The sequence below is a fragment of the Salmo salar genome, chromosome ssa04, assembly GCF_905237065.1.
Source record: "Salmo salar chromosome ssa04, Ssal_v3.1, whole genome shotgun sequence".
NCBI lineage: Eukaryota > Metazoa > Chordata > Actinopteri > Salmoniformes > Salmonidae > Salmo > Salmo salar.
Genome location: NC_059445.1, coordinates 42,001,154 through 42,021,539, shown reverse-complemented (window position 1 = coordinate 42,021,539; position 20,386 = coordinate 42,001,154). Strand labels below are relative to the sequence as shown.

Genomic DNA, 20,386 nt, shown 5'->3' with positions numbered 1-20,386 from the left:
AGCCAGGGAAGACCAGTCTGTGACAGGGGTCTCAGCAGGGTCAGGCAGCAAGGGAAGACCAGTCTGTGACAGGGGTCTCTTCAGGGTCAGGCAGCCAGGGAAGACCAGTCTGTGACAGGGGTCTCTTCAGGGTCAGGCAGCCAGGGAAGACCAGTCTGTGACAGGGGTCTCATCAGGGTCAGGCAGCCAGGGAAGACCAGTCTGTGACAGGGGCCTCTTCAGGGTCAGGCAGCCAGGGAAGACCAGTCAGTGACGGCGTAGAGGTGAACATTTGCTGATACAACACTTTATTCTCTATGTGCAGCAAACACTGGATCTGCAAGAAGCTTTAAAGATTGAAACAATTTTTACGCCAGTCTGACAAACCTCTAAAGTTGATTTCCAAACTGTATCAAGGGTTGACAGAGGATTTTACCAATGACACAAAACATGTACAACAAAAACGTAAGGAAGACCTGGGAGACGCTATTGATGATGATGAATGGATGGATAAAGATATGTTAAATGTCCAGTCACGTTCATATCATCTCAGACATAAATTACTGCAGTTTAAGACCATCCATAGAACGTACTATATGCCAGTGAAACTGAATATCAGGCACTCAGAAATGGTGTTCCTAAATGGGACATATTTGCATATGTTATGGTCTTGTGAAGGCTGGCTGAATTCTGTCAGAGTATGTTATTTTATCTCAGCATCTCTACAGATTTTCCCTTCTCCCTGTTTTTGTTTGCTTGGAAATGTTGTTACTGGAGACTTATCAGAAGAAACTGTGTAACCAAGCATTTATAGCGACTAAGAAATGGAGTGGCATTAATTGGAAGGTTGGTTATCCTCCCACAATGGATGGAAGAAATGTCAAGTTATGCATCACTCAATTTATTACAAGATTAAGGGTATAATGTGCAACTTTCAAAAGGTAAGGTGCCTTATACGACAAAAGCAGTCTGTATTGAAAACATGCCCACGTCAGGGGAGATATTTAGGCAATCCCTATCCGCTGGGCTGCTCAGTCCTGGCCCCGGGGGTCTGCCGTACTGTTGGTTGTCACTCCGGCCTTGACCTAAAACCCATGAAACCAATAACATATGTTTCACGAAGACCCTAAAGCTGAGTGGGGTGTGTTGGGTTGGGGTGCTGCAGGGCCGTGGACAGGACAGAGACAGGACAGGGTGACCCAGCTATATTGTTTGCAAGTAAAAAGAGCTCTACAGTACTATTAGGCCTATGATATGAATTACAGTGAACAAAAATATAGTTCAGTCTTATCAATCACTTACACATATTTAATAAGGATCTTTTATTTAGCTTGATGACTGTGGGCATTTTTGCTTACTTTTTGTTGTTCTAAATAGACGGCTGGAAGGGTTATATTAGATTGTGTAGAAATGCAGGAAATTAGCTTTAGATGCCCCCAAAAATGGGAGGACCCCCCGCCAAGTTATGTCCCCCCCAGTTCTAAAACCAAAGTTGCGCCCCAGGTAGTACGTACAGCCCAGTACATCACTGGGGCCAAGCTTCCTACCATCCAGGACTATACCAGGCGGTGTCAGGGGAAGGCCCTAAAAATGGACTCCAGCTACCCTAGTCATAGATGGTTCTCTCTGGTACCAGATAGCAAGACGTACCGGAGCGCCACATCTAGGTCCAAAAGGCTTTTTAACAGCTTCTACCCCCAAGCCATTAGACTGCTAAACAGTTAATCAAATGGCTACCCGGACTATTTGCATTGACCCCCTTTTTTATGCTGCTGCTACTCGCTGTTTATTATTTACGCATAGTCATTTTACGCGTACCGACATGTACATATTACCTCAATTAACCTGTACCCCCGCACATTGACTCAATACCGGTACCCCTATATATAGCCTCGTTATTATTTTATTGTTTTACTTTAGTTTATTTTATTAGCAAATATTTACTTACTTAAAAAAAAGATATTCTGCATTGTTGGTTAAGGACTACACCTGTTGTATTCGGCGCATATAACAAATCAAATTTGATTTGAAGGTGCACCTGTGTAATGATCATGCTGTTTAAATCAGCTTCTTGATATGCCACACCTGTCAGGTGGATGGATTATCTTGGAAAAATGAAACGCTTAATAACAGGGATGTAAACAAATTTGTGCACACAATTTGAGATAAATAAGCTTTTTGTGCATATGAACATTTCTGGGACCTTTTATTTCAGCTTATGAAATTAACACTTTACATGTTGCGTTTATAGTTTTGTCCAGTATATACATATAAAATTCAGATTTTTCAGGGTGCTGTAGCACCCCTACCTCCCGCGGCTAGACTTAGTCCCCCAATAAATTAGTCTGGCTGACACCAGCTCTCAAGTCCTGGAAAAGTACTGGAAAAGCTGTTTTGTTTTGCTGGCACGAAGCGCCATTAATGAAGAGGCTGTTCCCTCAGCAAGGTAGGTCCTGTGTTTCTGAACCCGGAAGAGCTGACTGGCTGGCTTGATGAAACAGAAATGCTGGGACAGTCCTATGTAAAACAATAGATCAGGATTGGTTCCATTCGAAACGGGGCTATCCAACCAGCGTAGGGTGGTGTCTTGAAGTCTAACTAGCGCAACACTTCGGACATCATTTGCGCTTAACATGAATAGGACGGATAAATCATTACACACATTTTAAAATGTTAATACAACCCTTCTACATTTAAACGAGTGACATATTAGACAAATGCAACCTGTAAAACAAAATGATCTAATGGCTTGCAAGTATCAACTAACGTCAGCTAGCATAGCTAACAAGAAATGTTCATCCCAAAACTAGCCCACTAATAACTTTTGCTTGCTATCAACCCGAAATCGGCTAGCTAATCAAATGTATGGTTTAGTTATACATTTACCCATTAGCTAACTTTAGGCTGAACATTTCCTTACTCAACTTACGAACATCACGACCAGGAATACGACTTTCCCGAAGCGGATCCTCTGTTTGGACCACCACCCAGGACAAAGGATCGGATCCCAGTAGGCGACCCAAAACAACGGCGCCACAGAAGGGGCAGACAGAGCGGTCTTCTGGTCAGGCTCCGTAGACGGGCACATCGCTCACGAGTATACTACTCGCCAATGTCCAGTCTCTCGACAACAAGGTAGACGAAATTCGAGCAATGGTTGCCTTCCAGAGAGACATCAGAGATTGTAACATTCTTTGTTTCACAGAAACATGGCTCACTCGGGATACGTTATCAGAGTCGGTGCAGCCACTCGGTTTCTTCACGCATCGCGCCGACAGAAAAACATCTCTCTGGTAAGAAGAAGGGCGGGGGTGTATGTATGCCTTATGATTAACGAGTCATGGTGTGATCATAACAATATACAGGAACTCAAGTCCTTTTGTTCAGCTGACCTAGAATTCCTTACAATCAAATGCCGACTGCATTATCTACCAAGAGAATTCTATTCGATTATAATCACAGACGTGTATATCCCTCCAAGCAGATACCTCGATGGACCTGAAAGAACTTCACTGGACTCTATGTAAACTGGAAACCACATATCCTGAGGCTGCATTTATTGTAGCTGGGGATTTTAACAAGGCTAATCTGAAAACAAGGCTCCTTAAATTTTATCAGCATATTGAATGCGCGACCCAGGCTGGCAAAATTCTGGACCACTGCTACTCTAATTTCCGCGACGCATACAAAGCCCTCCCTCGCCCTCCTTTCGGCAAATCTGACCACGACTCGATTTTGTTGCTCCCAGTTTATAGACAGAAACTAAAACAGGAAACAACTGTGCTCAGGTCTGTTCAATGCTGGTCCGACCAATCTGATTCCACTCTTCAAGATTGCTTAAATCACGTAGACTGGGATATGTTCCGGATAGCATCGGACAACAACATTGATGTATACGCTGATTCGGTGAGCGAGTTTATTAACAAGTGCATCGGTGATGTTGTACCCACGGTAACTATTAAAACCTTCCCCAACCAGAAACCGTGGATTGATGGCAGCATTTGCACAAAACTGAAAGCGCGAACCACTGCTTTTAATCATGGCAAGGCGACCGGAAACATGACCAAATACAAACAGTGTAGCTATTCCCTCCGCAAGGCAATCAAACAAGCTAACATTTAAACGTGTTAACCCTCACAAGGCTGCCGGCTTAGCTGGCTGGTGTGTTTACGGACATATTCAATCAATCCCTATCCCAGTCTGCTGTTCCCACATGCTTCAAGAGGGCCACCATTGTTCCTGTTCCTAAGAAAGCTAAGGTAACTAAGCTAAATGACTATCGCCCCATAGCACTCACTTCCGTCATCATGAAGTGCTTTGAGAGACTAGTCAAGGATCATATCACCTCCACCCTACCTGACACCCTAGACCCACTCCAATTTGCTTACCGCCCCAATAGGTCCACAGACGACGCAATCGCAATCACACTGCCCTAACCCATCTGGACAAGAGGAATACCTATGTAATAATGCTGTTCATCGATTACAGCTCAGCATTTAACACCATAGTACCCTCCAAACTCGTCATTAAGCTGGAGACCCTGGGTCTCGACCCCGCCCTGTGCAACTGGGTCCTGGACTTTCTGACGGGCCGCCCCCAGGTGGTGAGGGTAGGAAACATCTCCACCCCGCTGATCCCCAACACTGGGGCCCCACAAGGTTGCGTTCTCAGCCCTCTCCTGTACTCCCTGTTCACCCATGACAGCGTGGCCATGCACGCCTCCAACTCAATCATCAAGTTTGCAGACGATACTACAGTGATAGGCTTGATTACCAACAAAGACGAGACGCCATACAGGGAGGAGGTGATGGCCCTCGGAGTGCGGTGTCAGGAAAATAACCTCACACCCAACGTCAACAAAACACAGGAGATGATAGTGGACTTCAGGAAACAGCAGAGGGAGCACCCCCCATCCACATCTATGGGATAGTAGTGGAGAAGATGGAAAGTTTTAAGTTCCTCTGCGTACACATCACGGACAAACTGAAATGGTCCACCCACACAGACAACGTGGTGAAGAAGGCGCAACAGTGCCTCTTCAACGTTAGGAGGCTGATGAAATTTGGCTTGTCACCAAAAACACTCGCAAACTTTTACAGACGCACAATCGAGAGCATCCTGTCGGGCTGTATCACCGCCTGGTACGGCAACAGCACCTCCCTCAACCGCAAGGCTCTCCAGAGGGTAGTGCGGTCCACACAACACATCACCGGGGCAAACTACTTGCCCTCCAGGACACCTACACCCCCCGATGTCACAGGAAGGCCAAGAAGATCATCAAAGACAACAACCACCCGAGCCACTGCCTGTTCACCCCTCTACCATCCAGAAGGCGAGGTCAGTACAGGTGCATCAAAGCTGGCACCGAGAGACTGAAAAAAAGCTTCTCTCTCATGGCCATCAGACTGTTAAACAGCCATCACTAACATTGAGTGGCTGCTGCCAACATACAGACTCAATCTCTAGCCACTTTAAGAATTGGATGTAATAAATGCATCACTAGTCACTTAAACAATACCACTTTATATGATGTTTACATATCCTACATACTCATCTCATATGTATATACTGTACTCTATACCATCTACTGCATCTTGCCTATGCCGTTCGGCCATCGCTCATCCATATATTTATATGTACATATTCTTAATCATTCCTTTACACTTGTGTGTATAAGGTAGTTGTGAAATTGTTAGATTACTTGTTAGATATTACTGCACGGTCAGAACTAGAAGCACAAGCATTTCGCTACACTCGCATTCACATCTGCTAACCATGTGTATGTGACCAATAAAATTTGATTTGATTAATTCAGCCTTGCATTCTAGTTTCTACTGTACTACCCATGTTTACTTCTGGCAAGTTTCTTCTTCTTTAAAGTTTTATGACAGAAAACACCTATTGGTGTATTGCCGTCACCTACTGTACGGGGTCTTCTTTTTTTACCTGTCCAAAATTGTAATCAGTAATGTAACTTTTGGATTACTCAAACTCAGTAACGTAATCTGATAACATTGTTACTTTTAGATTACTTTCCCTTTTAAGAGGCATTACATCATGCCCAAACCGTGCGCAAATTGATTGTCCCCACACCAAACGCGATCACGACATGCAGGTTGAAATATCAAAAACAAACTCTGAACCAATTATATTAATTTGGGGACAGGTCAAAAAGCATGAAACATTTATGGCATTTTAGCTAGCTAGCTTGCAGTTTCTAGCTAATTTGTCCAATTTAGCTAGCTAGCTTGCAAATTTTTCCTGGGATATAAACATTGAGTTGTTATTTTACTTGAAATGCACAAGGTCCTCTACTCCAACAACTAATCCACACATAAAAACGGTCAACCGAATCGTGTCTAGTCATCTCTCCTCCTTCCAGGCTTCTTCTTCTTCTTTGGACTTTATATAGCAACTAACTTTCATAATAAGGTGTATTACCACAACCGACCTCAGTTCATCTTTCAATCACCCACGTGGGTATAACCAATGAGGAGATGGCACGTGGGTATATGCTTCTAAAAGCCAATGAGGAGATGGGAAAGGCAGGACTTGCATCTCGTTCTGTGTCACAAATAGAAGCAACTTCTATTTTAGCGACTGGCAACGCAGACCCTCGTTGGCGTGCACAAGCAGTGGGGTTGCAATGATTGAATAACATGTGTACATTTATTTTGCTTGCGCATGCGACGCATCCTGTTTGGGCAGCGTGTCAGAAGAAGACAAATGTTTGTTACCAATTGAACAACATCTATTACAGGGTAAAGTTTACATAGCTGGCCATATGAATGATACATTTTACTTTATGTGTTGGTTGTGTAGGCTTCTTCTAACCCATCGCTTTCTACTACATATATAATGAAATTATCTTTACATTAATATATATCATTTATAAGTCCAAAAATGGATGGAGCAACTGCAGATTTCCCCTTTAAGTCTCTCAAAAGTGTTCCGAGTTTGAGCATGTCCATTAGGCCTATGGATAAAAAAAATGATCAGCATGAATTAGATTGCGCAATAAAAGCCCCACTTTTATCCCACAGGCTGGGATCCGCACTATACAGCTGTTGCAAGAGCACATTTTTCACTGGCTGTCCACTGGTTTCAAAAACAATGATTGATAGGCAGGTTAAGCTTCTTGAATTCAACCATTGAGTTCAAATACACATTTCGATTTCTGAACAGCCATCCACAACAACCACGACCCGTAAGGCGCAAATAGCTAAATGAGAGAGCAGCAGTGTCACACCAATGCGCCATGTAGATATCAATAAGTGATATCCGTATCGCCGTAGACTACACTGCTCTCATCCTTACCTCCAAGCGTTTATTGAAGTTGGATAATCTTTGGATGCCGGATAATCTTTGGATGTAATCCCTTACATGTAATCTGTTACTCCCCAACCCTGGCTGCCAGCTAGTGTTTTGGCTGTTTAACAGACCAAATCATTTACTAAATTCAATGTACTCCTTTATTCAGATTCAACTGCCAACGCCCATCCCTACAGGCTCTGGGCCTGAGAAAGAAGAGCATCTTCAGAGAGTATTCTTTGCCATGTTTCAGCAGTGAAGTCCTGGAAACCCAAAAACCTTTGAGCAGCAGATACTATTATGTCCAGTTTCTTAGACTTTTTGTTCCTTTGTGCAGTACAATTAATCACATGCGCAATAAACACCATAACATCCACCTTCTTCACAATCAGCATATTATTTTCCCTCAACTGTTGAACAACACTCTGAATCTCCACAGTCAACGGGGCATCCACAGCCATATCTTCAGCTCCACTCACTCCAACTATTTCATGTGCCTCTGTGTAGCAGAGCTGCTGTATAGCCCTGACCCTTGACACTTCATACTCCTTTACCCTAACCGGACACTCTGGGGAATTGGGAACGTGGTTGCCATCACAATTACAACATCGTACACCCTCAGACTTTACCCAGTACCTGGATATTTTAGCCAACAATCTGGTTGACTCTGCCAAGGATTAAACTTGGCCACAAGTGGATCTTCCAGGAAGGCAATAACCCCAAGCACTAATCAAAATCCACAAATAATTGGATTTGAACTCACCTCCAGTTGTACAGGGAGGAAGTGGGCAGTGGAGTGGTGGTGCCAGCCAGTGGCACGCCAAGGCTCCTACAGAGTCCATGCTGGATATCACGGTATGTTCCAGCAATAACTACGCCAGTGAAGCCAAGAATTTCAGAGACGAGAACAAGGACTACTTCAACTCGCCTGAGGGTGCAGTCAGCTGGCAGTGGAACCTTTTCCAATAATCACTGTCACACTAACACCATCTTGCTGTAGTCCTAATTGTTTCAGAAACTAGCATGTCAACTTTTTGTAGCCTATATTGATTATCTATTGAATTCAATCTCATGCATTATTTTATTTTATTGTTACTTATCCATTAAAATAAAAAAGTACAGAGTAATGAGTCAGAACTGTAGGTTAATCGATTTAATCATGTATGCACAATGAATACATACAAACATTATTCACCATTTCAATATCTCTGCTCTCTCAAATTCTCAGTCGCTATTTAAATCTTGAAAAAGATATTTCAGCAGCAGTTGCTGAATGTCCACTTTCGGCCATCGATTGAAGTCTTGGTAGCATCCCAACAACTGCAGACGGATCAGACTCGGTGGCTGATACCTCCTTCGCCTGATTATTCCCACTGGGATGGACTCTCCTTCTGGAGGTCTGGGGTGTCTCTCCATCTGGACTTAACCCACTTTGTGCTTGGACTGGTGGTTGCACTGCAGGGGGGAGGGGTCTTCTGGGCTCATTGTGCATTTGATCAACTTCCTGAAAAGCTAAACAAATGATGTTTGTGTCAAATCTTTTTTTTCCCCAAAGGCATCTTATAACAGTAGTTTAATCACGTGATCTAAATCAGTGTTTGTCAATAAATTCTTAGAGGACTTCAAGGGTCGGATTTTTAAATAAGTTGTGGTGTGAAACTTTTATATCGCAAACGGAAATGGCAAAGACGTTACTTTAAACAATGAAACCCTGTTTTTTTTCCCCCCCTCGACATCATTGTACACTGAGAACAGCAGAGTATGTACTACAACTTTTTTTTACCACAACGCTGGATGCTCCTCTCCTCTGTTTGATTAACATAACAATAAGAAATGCACCTGAAGCGACCAGTGATGCTGTTTCACCTTTTGCAGATGATCTCAGCTTTAATCAAATCATAACTCAAAGCCTCCATCTTAGCTTGTCAATCTTATTGTAAAGCAACACATATAAATAAATGCACCACAAGGTGGAAGCAGAGGATAAGGAAGGACTGACTGTTCAGCTGATTGCTTATTTGGTCCCCTTGGAATGGATTGAGAGACACTGGTGTAAACCTTGGGATTTTTGACAAGGAACACTTACTGGTCTTGTAGTTGGAGATGAAGGTGTGGCCATATCGTCCTAGCTTTACCATGGTCTAAGTGTCCCCCAGGAAGTCCAGATGGGTGAAGTGTACCCATCCTTGAGTGTAAGCAGCATCAGACTCTGCGCCTGACCGTCGGCAGACCTCCATCTACTTGACCGCTGTAGATTAATCATGACGCAAAATGTGTCCTTTACATCTGCAGCGAAGGAGAAGAAACAAATATCATTATAATATTTCATGTACACACACTAGTTGGAGAGGCTGGATCAGCAGCCAAATTAACATACATAGGGGGTTGGCTTGGTTAGATTCATCTGACTTTTATTTAACAAGCGTCACCAAATTTTCAAGCTAATTGGTCTTTACAGCTGCCCAAATGATGTAGCTGTTGGAGGAAGTCACATTATTTCCTACCACTTTTCCCCACTTTAAACTGAGTTGGAGTGTGTATCTTTATTTGTCTGCTAAACAAACTCTAGGAGGCAGGGCACAGCCTGGTTGCAAAAAAACAGCGTTCACATGTTACTGTATGGCCGCATGTTAATAACATATCTCAACATCTGGATCTGGCTAACTAGGCCATGGTATGGGGTAAACTGTTGCTAGTACAGCTAGTTACCTACCTTCATAAGAAGCCTGTTTTGTGCCGTTTTGGTTCCTCAGATGAAATAAAATTCAACATAAAATGTGTTACAGTTTCTCCTAGTTTTAGTTATCCCAAGAGTTCACATTGCAGTTGACGAGAAGCTAAATTAGCAACGCGATTGCAAGTTGTTTAAATTTATTTTTACCCATTCTAGCTTAACGTTACCCCCTATCCTGCGTTCCACTAATTAGCGTCGCGAGTGATCAAAGAATTACAGACAGTTAAAACTTACTATTGACAGTGGCGGTACCACATTGTGCTTGATCAGGTGTAATATCAAAAACGACTCCCTTCCTTAGAAGTTAGTTAAAATAACTGCTCAGCGATCACTAACGTCTCTTGCCAGCCAATACAGTCAACGTAACAGCCATTAACGAGGTCAGGTGGTTGCCTGTTTTACTTTGCGATTGGTTGGAAGTTTAAAAAAAATGCTTACATTTAACTAGGCAAGTCTGTTAAGAACACATTCATACCCGGACGACGCTGGGCCAATTGGGCGCCGCCCTATGGGACTCCCAATCACGGCCGGATGTGATACAGCCTGGATTCGAACCAGGTAGTGCAGTGACGCCTCTTGCACTGAGATGCAGTGTCTGTCTAAGAGCCCGAGTGGCGGGAGTTAGATTTATCATTGTTGGAAGGGAATAAGATTGATCATTGTTCCTCTACTTTTCCTGGCTGTCAAAGTACCCAGATGTTGTGAGCAGTTTTGAAAATGAATTTAGAAACTGAATTTAGAAACTGAATTTGAAAACTGAATTTGAAAACTAGATCTGAATGGATCTGAGAAATGATGAAACTTTGGTCAACTTGAAATAATAGTTTGTAAACTTGTAAACACAGAAAATGACTGCGATAGCTATCATATTGAAACTGAATATATAAATATTGAATTTGAATATTGAATTAAATTGAAATGTTATTTTTAATCTGAATGCAATATTCATTCAATTAAGTTTCAGATCATGAAATACAAGTTCAATTTAGGAATTTAATGATTAAATTTGTACATTACAAATTCAAAATTATTCCATTCAAATTCAATATCCTAATCCACAAGGATGTCGGAGTACAAAAATCGGTTAACCACATAACTGAGGATTTTAATTTAACCTTGCGTAATACCCTAGATGCAGTCGATCCCCTAAGAACAAAAAATATTTGTCACAAGACATTTGCTTCCTGGTATACAGAAAATACCGAGCCCTGAAGCAAGGTTCCAGAAAATTGGAAAGTAAATGGTGCGCCACCAAACTGGAAGTCTTCCGACTAGCTTGGAAAGACAGTACTGTGCAAATTCGAAGAGCCCTCACTGCTGCTCGATCATTCTATTTTTCCAAACTAATTGAGGAGAATAAGAACAATCCTAAATAAATGTTTGATACTGTCGCAAAGCTAACTTAAAAAGCAGCATTCAACAAAAGAGGATAGCTTTCACTTCAGCAGTGATAAATTCATTAACTTCTTCGATGAAAAGATCACAATCGTTACGGACTCCACTTTGAATCTGCGTATTTCTCCAAAGCATAGTTGTCCTGAGTCTGCACAGAACTCCCAGGACCTGGATCAAGGGAGACACTCAAGTTTTTTTAATCCTTATCTCTTGACACATTCATGAAAATAGTTATGGCCTCTAAACCGTCCAACCGTCATACTGGACACTATTCCAACTAAACTACTGAAGGAGCTACTTCCTGTGCTTGGCCCTCCTATGTTGAACATAATAACACATCCAACGGATGTGTACCAAACTCACTAAAAGTGTCAGTAATAAAGCCTTTCTTGAAAAAGCCGAACCTTGACCTGGAAAATGTAAAACACTATCGACCTATTCGAATCTCCCATTCCTCTCAAAATGTTTTGAACAAGCTGTTGTGCAGCAACTCACTGCCTTCCTGAAGACAAATAATGTATATATGAAATGCTTCAGTCTGGTTTTAGACCCCATCATAGCACGGAGACTGCACTCGTGAAGGTGGTAAATTACCTTTTAATGGCGCCAGACCAAGGCTCTGCATCTGTCCTCGTGCTCCTAGACATTAATGCTGCTTTTGACACCATCGATCACCACATTCTTTTGGAGAGATTAGAAACCTTAAGTGATCTACACGGACATGTTCTTGCCACTGTCTGAAATATATCAGTTTGTCTCTGTGGATGGTTTGTCCCTTGACAAATCAATGGTAAGTTTCAGCGTTCTTCAAGGTTCCGTTTTAGGACCACTATTGTTTTCACTATATATTCTACCCCTTGGTGATGTCATTCGGAAACACAATGTCAACTTTCACTGCTATGCGGACGACACACAGCTGCACATTTCGATGAAACATGGTGAAACCCCAAAATTGTCTACCCTGGAAGCCTGTGTTTCAGACATGAGGAAGTGGATGGCGGCAAGTGTTTTGCTTTTAAACCTGGTCAAAACAGAGACGCTAGTTCTAGGTCCCAAGAAACAAAGAGATCTGCTGTTGGATCTGACAATTAATCTTGATGATTTTACAGTCGTTTCAACTGACATTTACTCCTGAGGTACTGACCTGTTGCACCCTCTACAACCACTGTGATTATTATTTGACCCTGCTGGTCATCTATGAACGTTTGAACATCTTGAAGAACAATCTGGCCTTAAATGGCCATGTACTCTTATAATCTCCACCTGGCACAGCCAGAAGAGGACTGGCCACCCCTCATAGCCTGGTTCCTCTCTAGGTTTCTTCCTAGGTTTTGGCCTTTCTAGGGAGTTTTTCCGAGCCACCGTGCTTCTACTTCTGCATTGCTTGCTGTTTGGGGTTTTAGGCTGGGTTTCTGTACAGCACTTTGTGACATCTGCTGATGTAAAAAGTGCTATATAAATACATTTGATTGATTGACTGATAGATTGAGTGTCCACATACTTTTGACCATGTAGTGTATTTCCTGAGCTTTCTTATATCTACTAGATATACTAGACACTTCAAAACCTTATTCTTTATAATATCTTTTTTTAACATTCATGAATGCGTTATTCAATGCCTTTCTATGGGCTTGAGTAGTAAAGGCCGAATTCAATGTTTTATATCGATATTTTTTTTAATACCTAAAGGAGTCCTAAAATTCAAGGTGATGTTGCTCTACAAATGGATAACTTGAAATAACATGATGTAGGAATTTAAATAATTGAAAGAAAAACATGTTTATTTATGAGCCTAAGTATTTGTGAAATCATGTGAAATCATTGTCAAAAGCGCGAGAGGTACTGTTGCATGTTGGTCTAGATTATTTATGGGTTGATCATATAGAAATATCAAAACAGTATTTTAACAACTCCAAAGCAATTGCATGTGGCACATGAGGAACCACTGACTCACTGCATTGTTCTATTATCAAGACATCTGCCGGTAACTCTTAACTGGTTAGGAGAGCTCATGAGGTCTAAATATCTGTCGACTTGGTGTGACACTTATGACTAAAAGAGCCTTCCTGCATAGCTTTTATTTTTAACCATAAGAGTAGGAATAAAATGTCTCTATTCTCAGCCCTGGATAGCCACCCCTGAGTCAGCCTCTACCATAGCCTCCCCTCAGTCCTCTCATAGTGTTTCCTCTGTGGCCTGTGTGATCCTGGCATCTGCTTTTCTCCGAGCCCTGTGCCTCCAGAGCAGGACAGCCAGTGAGAGGAGCAACAGGAGCCCCAGGGCCCCTCCGATCAGCCCAGCTTTGAGGGCCACACTGCTGTCCCCAGGGGGCTCATACAGCGTACAGGACCCCTCCTGACGCTCACTGACTCCTGCATAATTCACCGCCACCACACACACCTCTGCCCCCTGCCCCATCCCCCTCACAGTACCACTCCTCTGGTCTACACCAAACACCAAGGGCTCCAGCTCACCCACCACCACCTCATAATGGGTTACGAAAGACAATGGTGCACACCACTGAACCACAACTCCTGAACCGTCCATAGACAGTCTCTTCAGGTAGGGAGCCTCTGGGGCCGCATGGGGCCCACTCACCCCTGGACACAGGCAGCCGCTGGAGGCTGCCAGCTGGGCACAGGGAGGCTGTAGCTCCCGGCAGGGGTCATAGTCACAGGGTTGAGGATTGGTGCCCTGTGAGGGGGCAGGTGGGGGGTGACTGGGTGGATCAGTAAACGTATCGTAGTATTCGTCTGAGTGGAGCTCCAACAGGTCGTACGTGTGTCTGTTTGGCCTCAGAGGCAGGGTGGCTGTGTGGTTGGTCCATGAGACGTCAGAAGGTGCGGCAAAGGAGGAGGAGCCAATAAGAAGGGCCAGTAAGAGGATTATCAGTGGAGGTGGACAATCCTTATTGGCGGACATGGCATCTGAAGATGATAGAAAATAACACTCCATTAGAGAGGGTTTGACAAAGGATCTGCTTATGAAAGGTATTTGGTTGGAGACATACAGTGGATATAAAAAGTCTACACACCCCTGTTAAAATGCCAGGTTTTTGTGATGTAAAAGAATGAGACAAAGATAAATCATGTCAGAACTTTTTCTATTGTTAATGTGACCTATAATGTGAACAATTCAATTGAAAAACAAACTGAAATCTTCGAGGCAGAAAAATGAAAAATAAAAACCTTACAATAACCTGGTTGCATAAGTGTGCACACCCTCTTATAACTGGGGATGTGGCTGTGTTCAGAATTAACCAATCACATTCAAACTCATGTTAAATAGAAGTCATTACACACCTGCCATCATTTAAAGTGACTCTGATTAATCACAAATAAAGTTCAGCTGTTCTAGTAGGATTTTGCTGACATTTTCTTAGTTGCATCTCAGAGCAAAAGCCATGGTCCGCAGAGAGCTTCCAACGCATCAGAGGGATCTCATTGTTGAAAGATATCAGTCAGGAGAAGGGTACAAAATAATTTCCAAAGCATTACATATACCATGGAACACAGTGAAGACAGTCATCATCAAGTGGAGAAAATATGGCACCACAGAGACATTACCAAGAACTGGACGTCCCTCCAAAATTTATGAAAAGACGAGAAGAAAACTGGTCAGGGAGACTTCCAAGAGGCCTACAGCAACATTAAAGGAACTGCAGGAATTTCTGGCAAGTACTGGCTGTGTGCTACATGTGACAACAATCTCCCGTATTCTTCATATGAATGGGCTATGGGGTAGGGTGGCAAGACGGAAGCCTTTTCTTACAATGAAAAACATCCAAGCCCGGCTGAAGTTTGCAAAAACAAACATCAAGTCCCCCAAAAGCACGTGGGAAAATGTGTTATGGTCTGATGAAACCAAGGTTGAACTTTTTGGCCATAATTCCAAAAGGTATGTTTGGCACAAAAACAACACTGCACATCACCCAAAGAACACCATGCCCACAGTGAAGCATGGTGGTGGCAGCATCATGCTTTGGGGCTGTTTTTCTTCAGCTGGAACCGGGGCCTTAGTCAGGGTGGAGGGAATTATGAACAGTTCCAAATACCAGGCAATTTTTGCACAAAACCTTCAGGTGTCCGTTAGAAAGCTGAAGATGATGAGGAAGTTCACCTTTCAGCACGACAACGACCCAAAGCACAATCCAAATCCACGAAAGCATGGCTTCACCAGAAGAAGATTAACGTTTTGGAATGGCCCAGCCAGAGCCCAGACCTGAATCCAATTGAATATCTCTGGGGTGATCTGAAGAGGGCTGTGCACAGAGATTTCCTCGCAATCTGACAGCTTTTGCAAAGAAGAGTGGGCAAATATTGCATCAAGATGTGCCATGCTAATAGACTCCTACCCAAAAAGACTGAGTGCTGTAATAAAATCAAAAGGTGCTTCAACAAAGTATTAGTTTAAGGGTGTGCACACTTATGCAACCAGGTTATTGTGAGTTTTTTATTTTTCCCCCTCAAAGATTTAAGTTTGTTTTTCAATTGAATTGTTCACGTTATAGGTCCCATTAAAGGTGGAAAAAGTTCTGACATGATTTATCTTTGTCTCATTATTTTACATGACAAAAACTTGGCATTTTAACAGGGGTGTGTAGACTTTTTAAATCCACTGTACATCTGTATGTATATCTGTACAGTACCCGTCAAAAGTTTGGACACACCTACTCATTCAAGGGTTTTTCTTTATTTTTACTATTTTCTAAATTGCAGAATAATAATGAAGACAGCAAAACTATGAAACAACACATATGGAATCATGTAGTTACCAAAAAAGTGTTAAACAAATCAAAATATATTTTTCGAAGTACCACCCTTTGCCTTGATGACAGCTTTGCACACTCTTGCCATTCTCTCAACCAGCTTCACATGGAATGCTTTTCCAACAGTATTGAAGGAGTTCCCACATACAGTTGAAGTTGGAAGTTTACATACACCTTAGCCAAATACATTTAAACTCCAGTTTTTCACAATTCCTGACATTTCATCCTAGTAAAATTTCCCTGTCTTAGGTCAGTTAGGATCACCACTTTATTTTAAGAATGTGAAATGTCAGAATAATAGTAGAGAATGATTTATTTCATATTTTATTTATTTCATAATATTCCCAGTGGGTCAGATGTTTACATACACTCAATTAGTATTTGGTAGCATTGCCTTTAAAATGTTTAACTTGTGTCAAACGTTTCTGGTAGCCTTCCACAAGCTTCCCACAATAAGTTGGGTGAATTTTTGCTCATTCCTCCTGACATAGCTTGTGTAACTGAGGCAGGTTTGTAGGCCTCCTTGCTCGCACACGCTTTTTCAGTTCTGCCCACAGATTTCCTATAGGATGAGGTCAGGGCTTTGTGATGGCCACTCCAATACCTTGACTTTGTTGTCCTTAAGCCATCTTCCACAACTTTGGAAGTATGCTTGGGGTCATTGTCCATTTACAAGACCCATTTGCGACCAAGCTTTAACTTACTGACTGATGTCTTGAGATGTTGCTTCAATGTATCCACCTAATTTTCCTTCCTCATGATGCCACCTATTTTGTGAAGTGCACCAGTCCCTCCTGCAGCAAAGCACCCCCACAACATGATGCTGCCACCCCCGTGCTTCACAGTTGGGATGGTGTTCCTCGGCTTGCAAGCCTCCCCCTTTTTCCTCCAAACATAACGATGGTCATTATGGCCAAACAGTTCTATTTTTGTTTCATCAGACCAGGGGACATTTCACCAAAAAGTACGATCTTTGTCCCCATGTGCAGTTGCAAACCGTAGTCTGGCTTTTTTTATGGCGGTTTTTGAGCAGTGGCTTCTTCCTTGCTGAGCGGCCTTTCAGGTTATGTCGATATAGGACTCGTTTTACTGTGGATGTTGCTACTTTTGTACCTGTTTCCTCCAGCATCTTCACAAGGTCCTTTGCTGTTGTTCTGGGATTGATTTGCACTTTTTGCACCAAAGTACGTTCATCTCTAAGAGACAGAACGCGTCTCCTTCCTGAGCAGTATGACGGCTGCGTGGTCCCATGGTGTTTATACTTGCGTACTATTGTTTGTACAGATGAACGTGGTACCTTCAGGCGTTTGGAAATTGCTCCCAAGGATGAACCAGACTTGCGGAGGTCTACAATTATTTTTCTGAGGTCTTGGCTGATTTCTTTAGATTTTCCCATGATGTCAAGCAAAGAGGCACTGAGTTTGAAGGTGGGCCTTGAAATACATCCACAGGTACACCTCCAATTGACTCAAATGATGATGCTTCTAAAGCCATGACATCATTTTCGGGAATTTTCCAAGCTGTTTAAAGGCACAGTCAACTTAGTGTATGTAAATGTCTGACCCAGTGTAATTGTGATACAGTGAATTATAAGTGAAATAATCTGTTTGTAAACAATTGTTGGAAAAATGACTTGTGTCATGCACAAAGTAGATGTCTTAACCGACTTGCCAAAACTATAGTTTGTTAACAAGAAATTTGTGGAGTGGTTGAAAAAACGAGTTTTAATGTCTCCAAACCTAAGTGTATGTAAACGTCCGACTTCAACTGTATACTGAGCACTTGTTGGCTGCTTTTCCTTCACTCTGCGGTCTAACTCATCCCAAACCATCTCAATTGGGTTGAGTTCGGGATGATTGTGGAGGCCACGTTGTCTGATGCAACACTCCATCACTCTCCTTCTTGGTCAAATAGCCCTTACACATTCTGGAACCAAAAATCTCAAATTTGGACTCATCAGACCAAAGGACAGATTTCCACTGGTCTAATATCCATTGCTTGTGTTTCTTGGCCCAAGCAAGTCTCCTTCTTATTGGTGGCCTTTAGTAGTGGTTTCTTTGCAGCAATTCAACCATGAAGGCCTGATTCACGTAGTCTCCTCTAAACAGTTAATGTTAAGATGTGTCTGTTACTTGAACTCTGTGAAACATTTATTCGTGTTGCAATTTCTGAGGCTGGTAACTCTAATGAACTTATCCTCTGCAGCAGAAGTAACTCTGGGTCTACCTTTCCTGTGGCGGTCCTCATGAGAGACAGTTTCATCATAGCGCTTGATGTTTTTTGCGACTGCACTTGAAGAAACTTTCAAAGTTCTTGACATTTTCCGGATTGACTGACTTTAATGTCTTAAAGTAATGAGGGACAGTCATTTCTCTTTGCTTATTTGAGCTATTCTTACAAAAATATGGGTATTTTTTTCAAACAGGGCTCTCTTCTGTATACCACCCCTACCTTGTCACAACACAACTGATTGGCTGAAACGCATTAAGAAGGAAATAAATTCCACAAATTAACTTTTAACAAGGCACACCTGTTAATTGAAATGCATTCCAGGTGACTACCTCATGAAGCTGGTTGAGAGCTGTCATCAAGGCAAAGGGTGGCTATTTTGAAGAATCTAAAATATATTTTGATATGTTTATCACTTTTTTGTTAACTACATGATTCCATATGTGTTATTTCATAGTTTTGATGCCTTCACTATTATTCTACAATGTAGAAAATAGTAAAAATAAAGAAAAACCCATGAATGAGTAGGTGTGTCCATACTTCTGACTGGTACTGTATATATTCCAAATGTGTTGTTATTCTTACATTTGTGAAGAATGCTTGATTTCATGTGCTGTATGGGATATCGCACATGAGAATTTATTTCCCACAACCCTTTTTATAAATCAGACCAACGTGGATTGACACAGGGCGGTTGGTAGCCTAGCAGTTAAGAGAGTTGGGCCAGTAACCAAAAGGTAGCTGGTTTGAATCCCAGAGCAAGTTGCAATATCTGTCTGTGCCTTTGAGCAAGGCACTTAACCCTAATTCCTCTGGATAACGTGAATGTGGAAGTGGTTACTGGCACCACCATCATTTGTGATTTAAAACACCAATATGCTAATCTGAAACACAATGCTTTGTAATGTAAAAAAACAAAAAACAAAAAACAATCCCACAATGAATTCCCAGCCTACATGAATGGAGAAAAAGGTAGAAATCGTAACATCGAGTTTTATATTCTTCATGATCCTTTAGTTTAATGTTCATCATACAGTATGACCATACTCTACAAAAGTTCTGCACACACAGCTGCCCTTTTAGGTTGAACATTTTGGGAACATTGTGAAGCACTGAGGAATAAATCTGCACAGTGGGTTCAAACCAGGCTTTACACACCCAGAACAGCCCTGTCAGCTGGTCCCACTTACAGCAGAGCTGCCAGTGCAATCTCCCCATGATTCTATACAAATATATCTACCTGACAGATTCCCTAAATAAACAAGTATGGATTAATAAACATACTAATATAACAGCAAGCAGCACACACCAAACAACCATAGGTAAGGTTCAGTAGAACTACACTAACAGTGAGAGCGAGACAACCCGACCCAACCCAACTGTATGTCAGTAGTTACAGAGTTAGATGCGTGTCAATAGACTTCAAAACATCCTAGAAATGTTTTCTTTAGTAATTCACATAGAATAAGGACTAGACAATAATTTTAGATTGATTCATATTCATAAAAATATCAGTTTACCTGATTTTTCGATAGTCCTTTATTGCTTTTCGAAAATCTTGCCACCAATGTTTCTTCTCTCTTTCTGTTCATTCACTCTCTCCCCCTCTCTCTGGCCCTCGTTTTATACATTCTTCCTAACTCCCCAACAATCACCTCCTTCTTTTCTCCCTCCCCCATCCACCCTTCTCTGCTTTCTCTACCCCCCCGTTTGCTCTATCGCTATCCCTCTCTTCCCGCTGCACCTCTCTCTCTGTTCCATGGGGGTTTGGCAATGTGTGTGTGTGTGTGTGTGTGTGTGTGTGTGTGTGCCTCTCGCTTGCTGCCCCTGTATGTAACTCCTATTACATTCCATTGTCATGTGCAGTTTTTGACAGAGCAGGCCCTGTTCATTAATAAGGCTCTTTCTGCCTGTCAGGGCTGGAGCACAGTGAATGGTTGGGGGTGATTCTGTCTGCTGCCCAGGCTGAT

At 42.3% G+C, this 20,386-nt stretch overlaps 1 protein-coding gene across 5 annotated transcripts; it reads right to left on the bottom strand.

Annotated features, from left to right (window-relative positions):
- Positions 1-8,428: 8,428 nt before the first annotated feature.
- LOC106603114 (LRRN4 C-terminal-like protein) lies at positions 8,429-20,184 on the bottom strand. 5 transcript variants are annotated; one of them, XR_001328373.2, is made up of 4 exons: positions 10,259-10,496; positions 10,004-10,038; positions 9,377-9,576; positions 8,429-8,802 (listed from the first exon to the last, which is right to left on the bottom strand). XR_001328373.2 is itself a non-coding variant. In XM_014196358.2 (2 exons), exon 2 carries the CDS (start codon positions 14,339-14,341, stop codon positions 13,595-13,597), a length of 747 nt encoding a protein of 248 aa, XP_014051833.1. In that variant the 5' UTR covers positions 14,342-14,346; positions 19,937-20,184; the 3' UTR covers positions 13,180-13,594. The 5 variants fall into 5 exon arrangements, 1 of the variants encoding a protein (XP_014051833.1); XR_001328370.2 differs by lacking the exons at positions 10,004-10,038; positions 10,259-10,496 and adding an exon at positions 19,937-20,111; XR_001328372.2 differs by having other exon boundaries at positions 10,004-10,484.
- Positions 20,185-20,386: the final 202 nt, after the last annotated feature.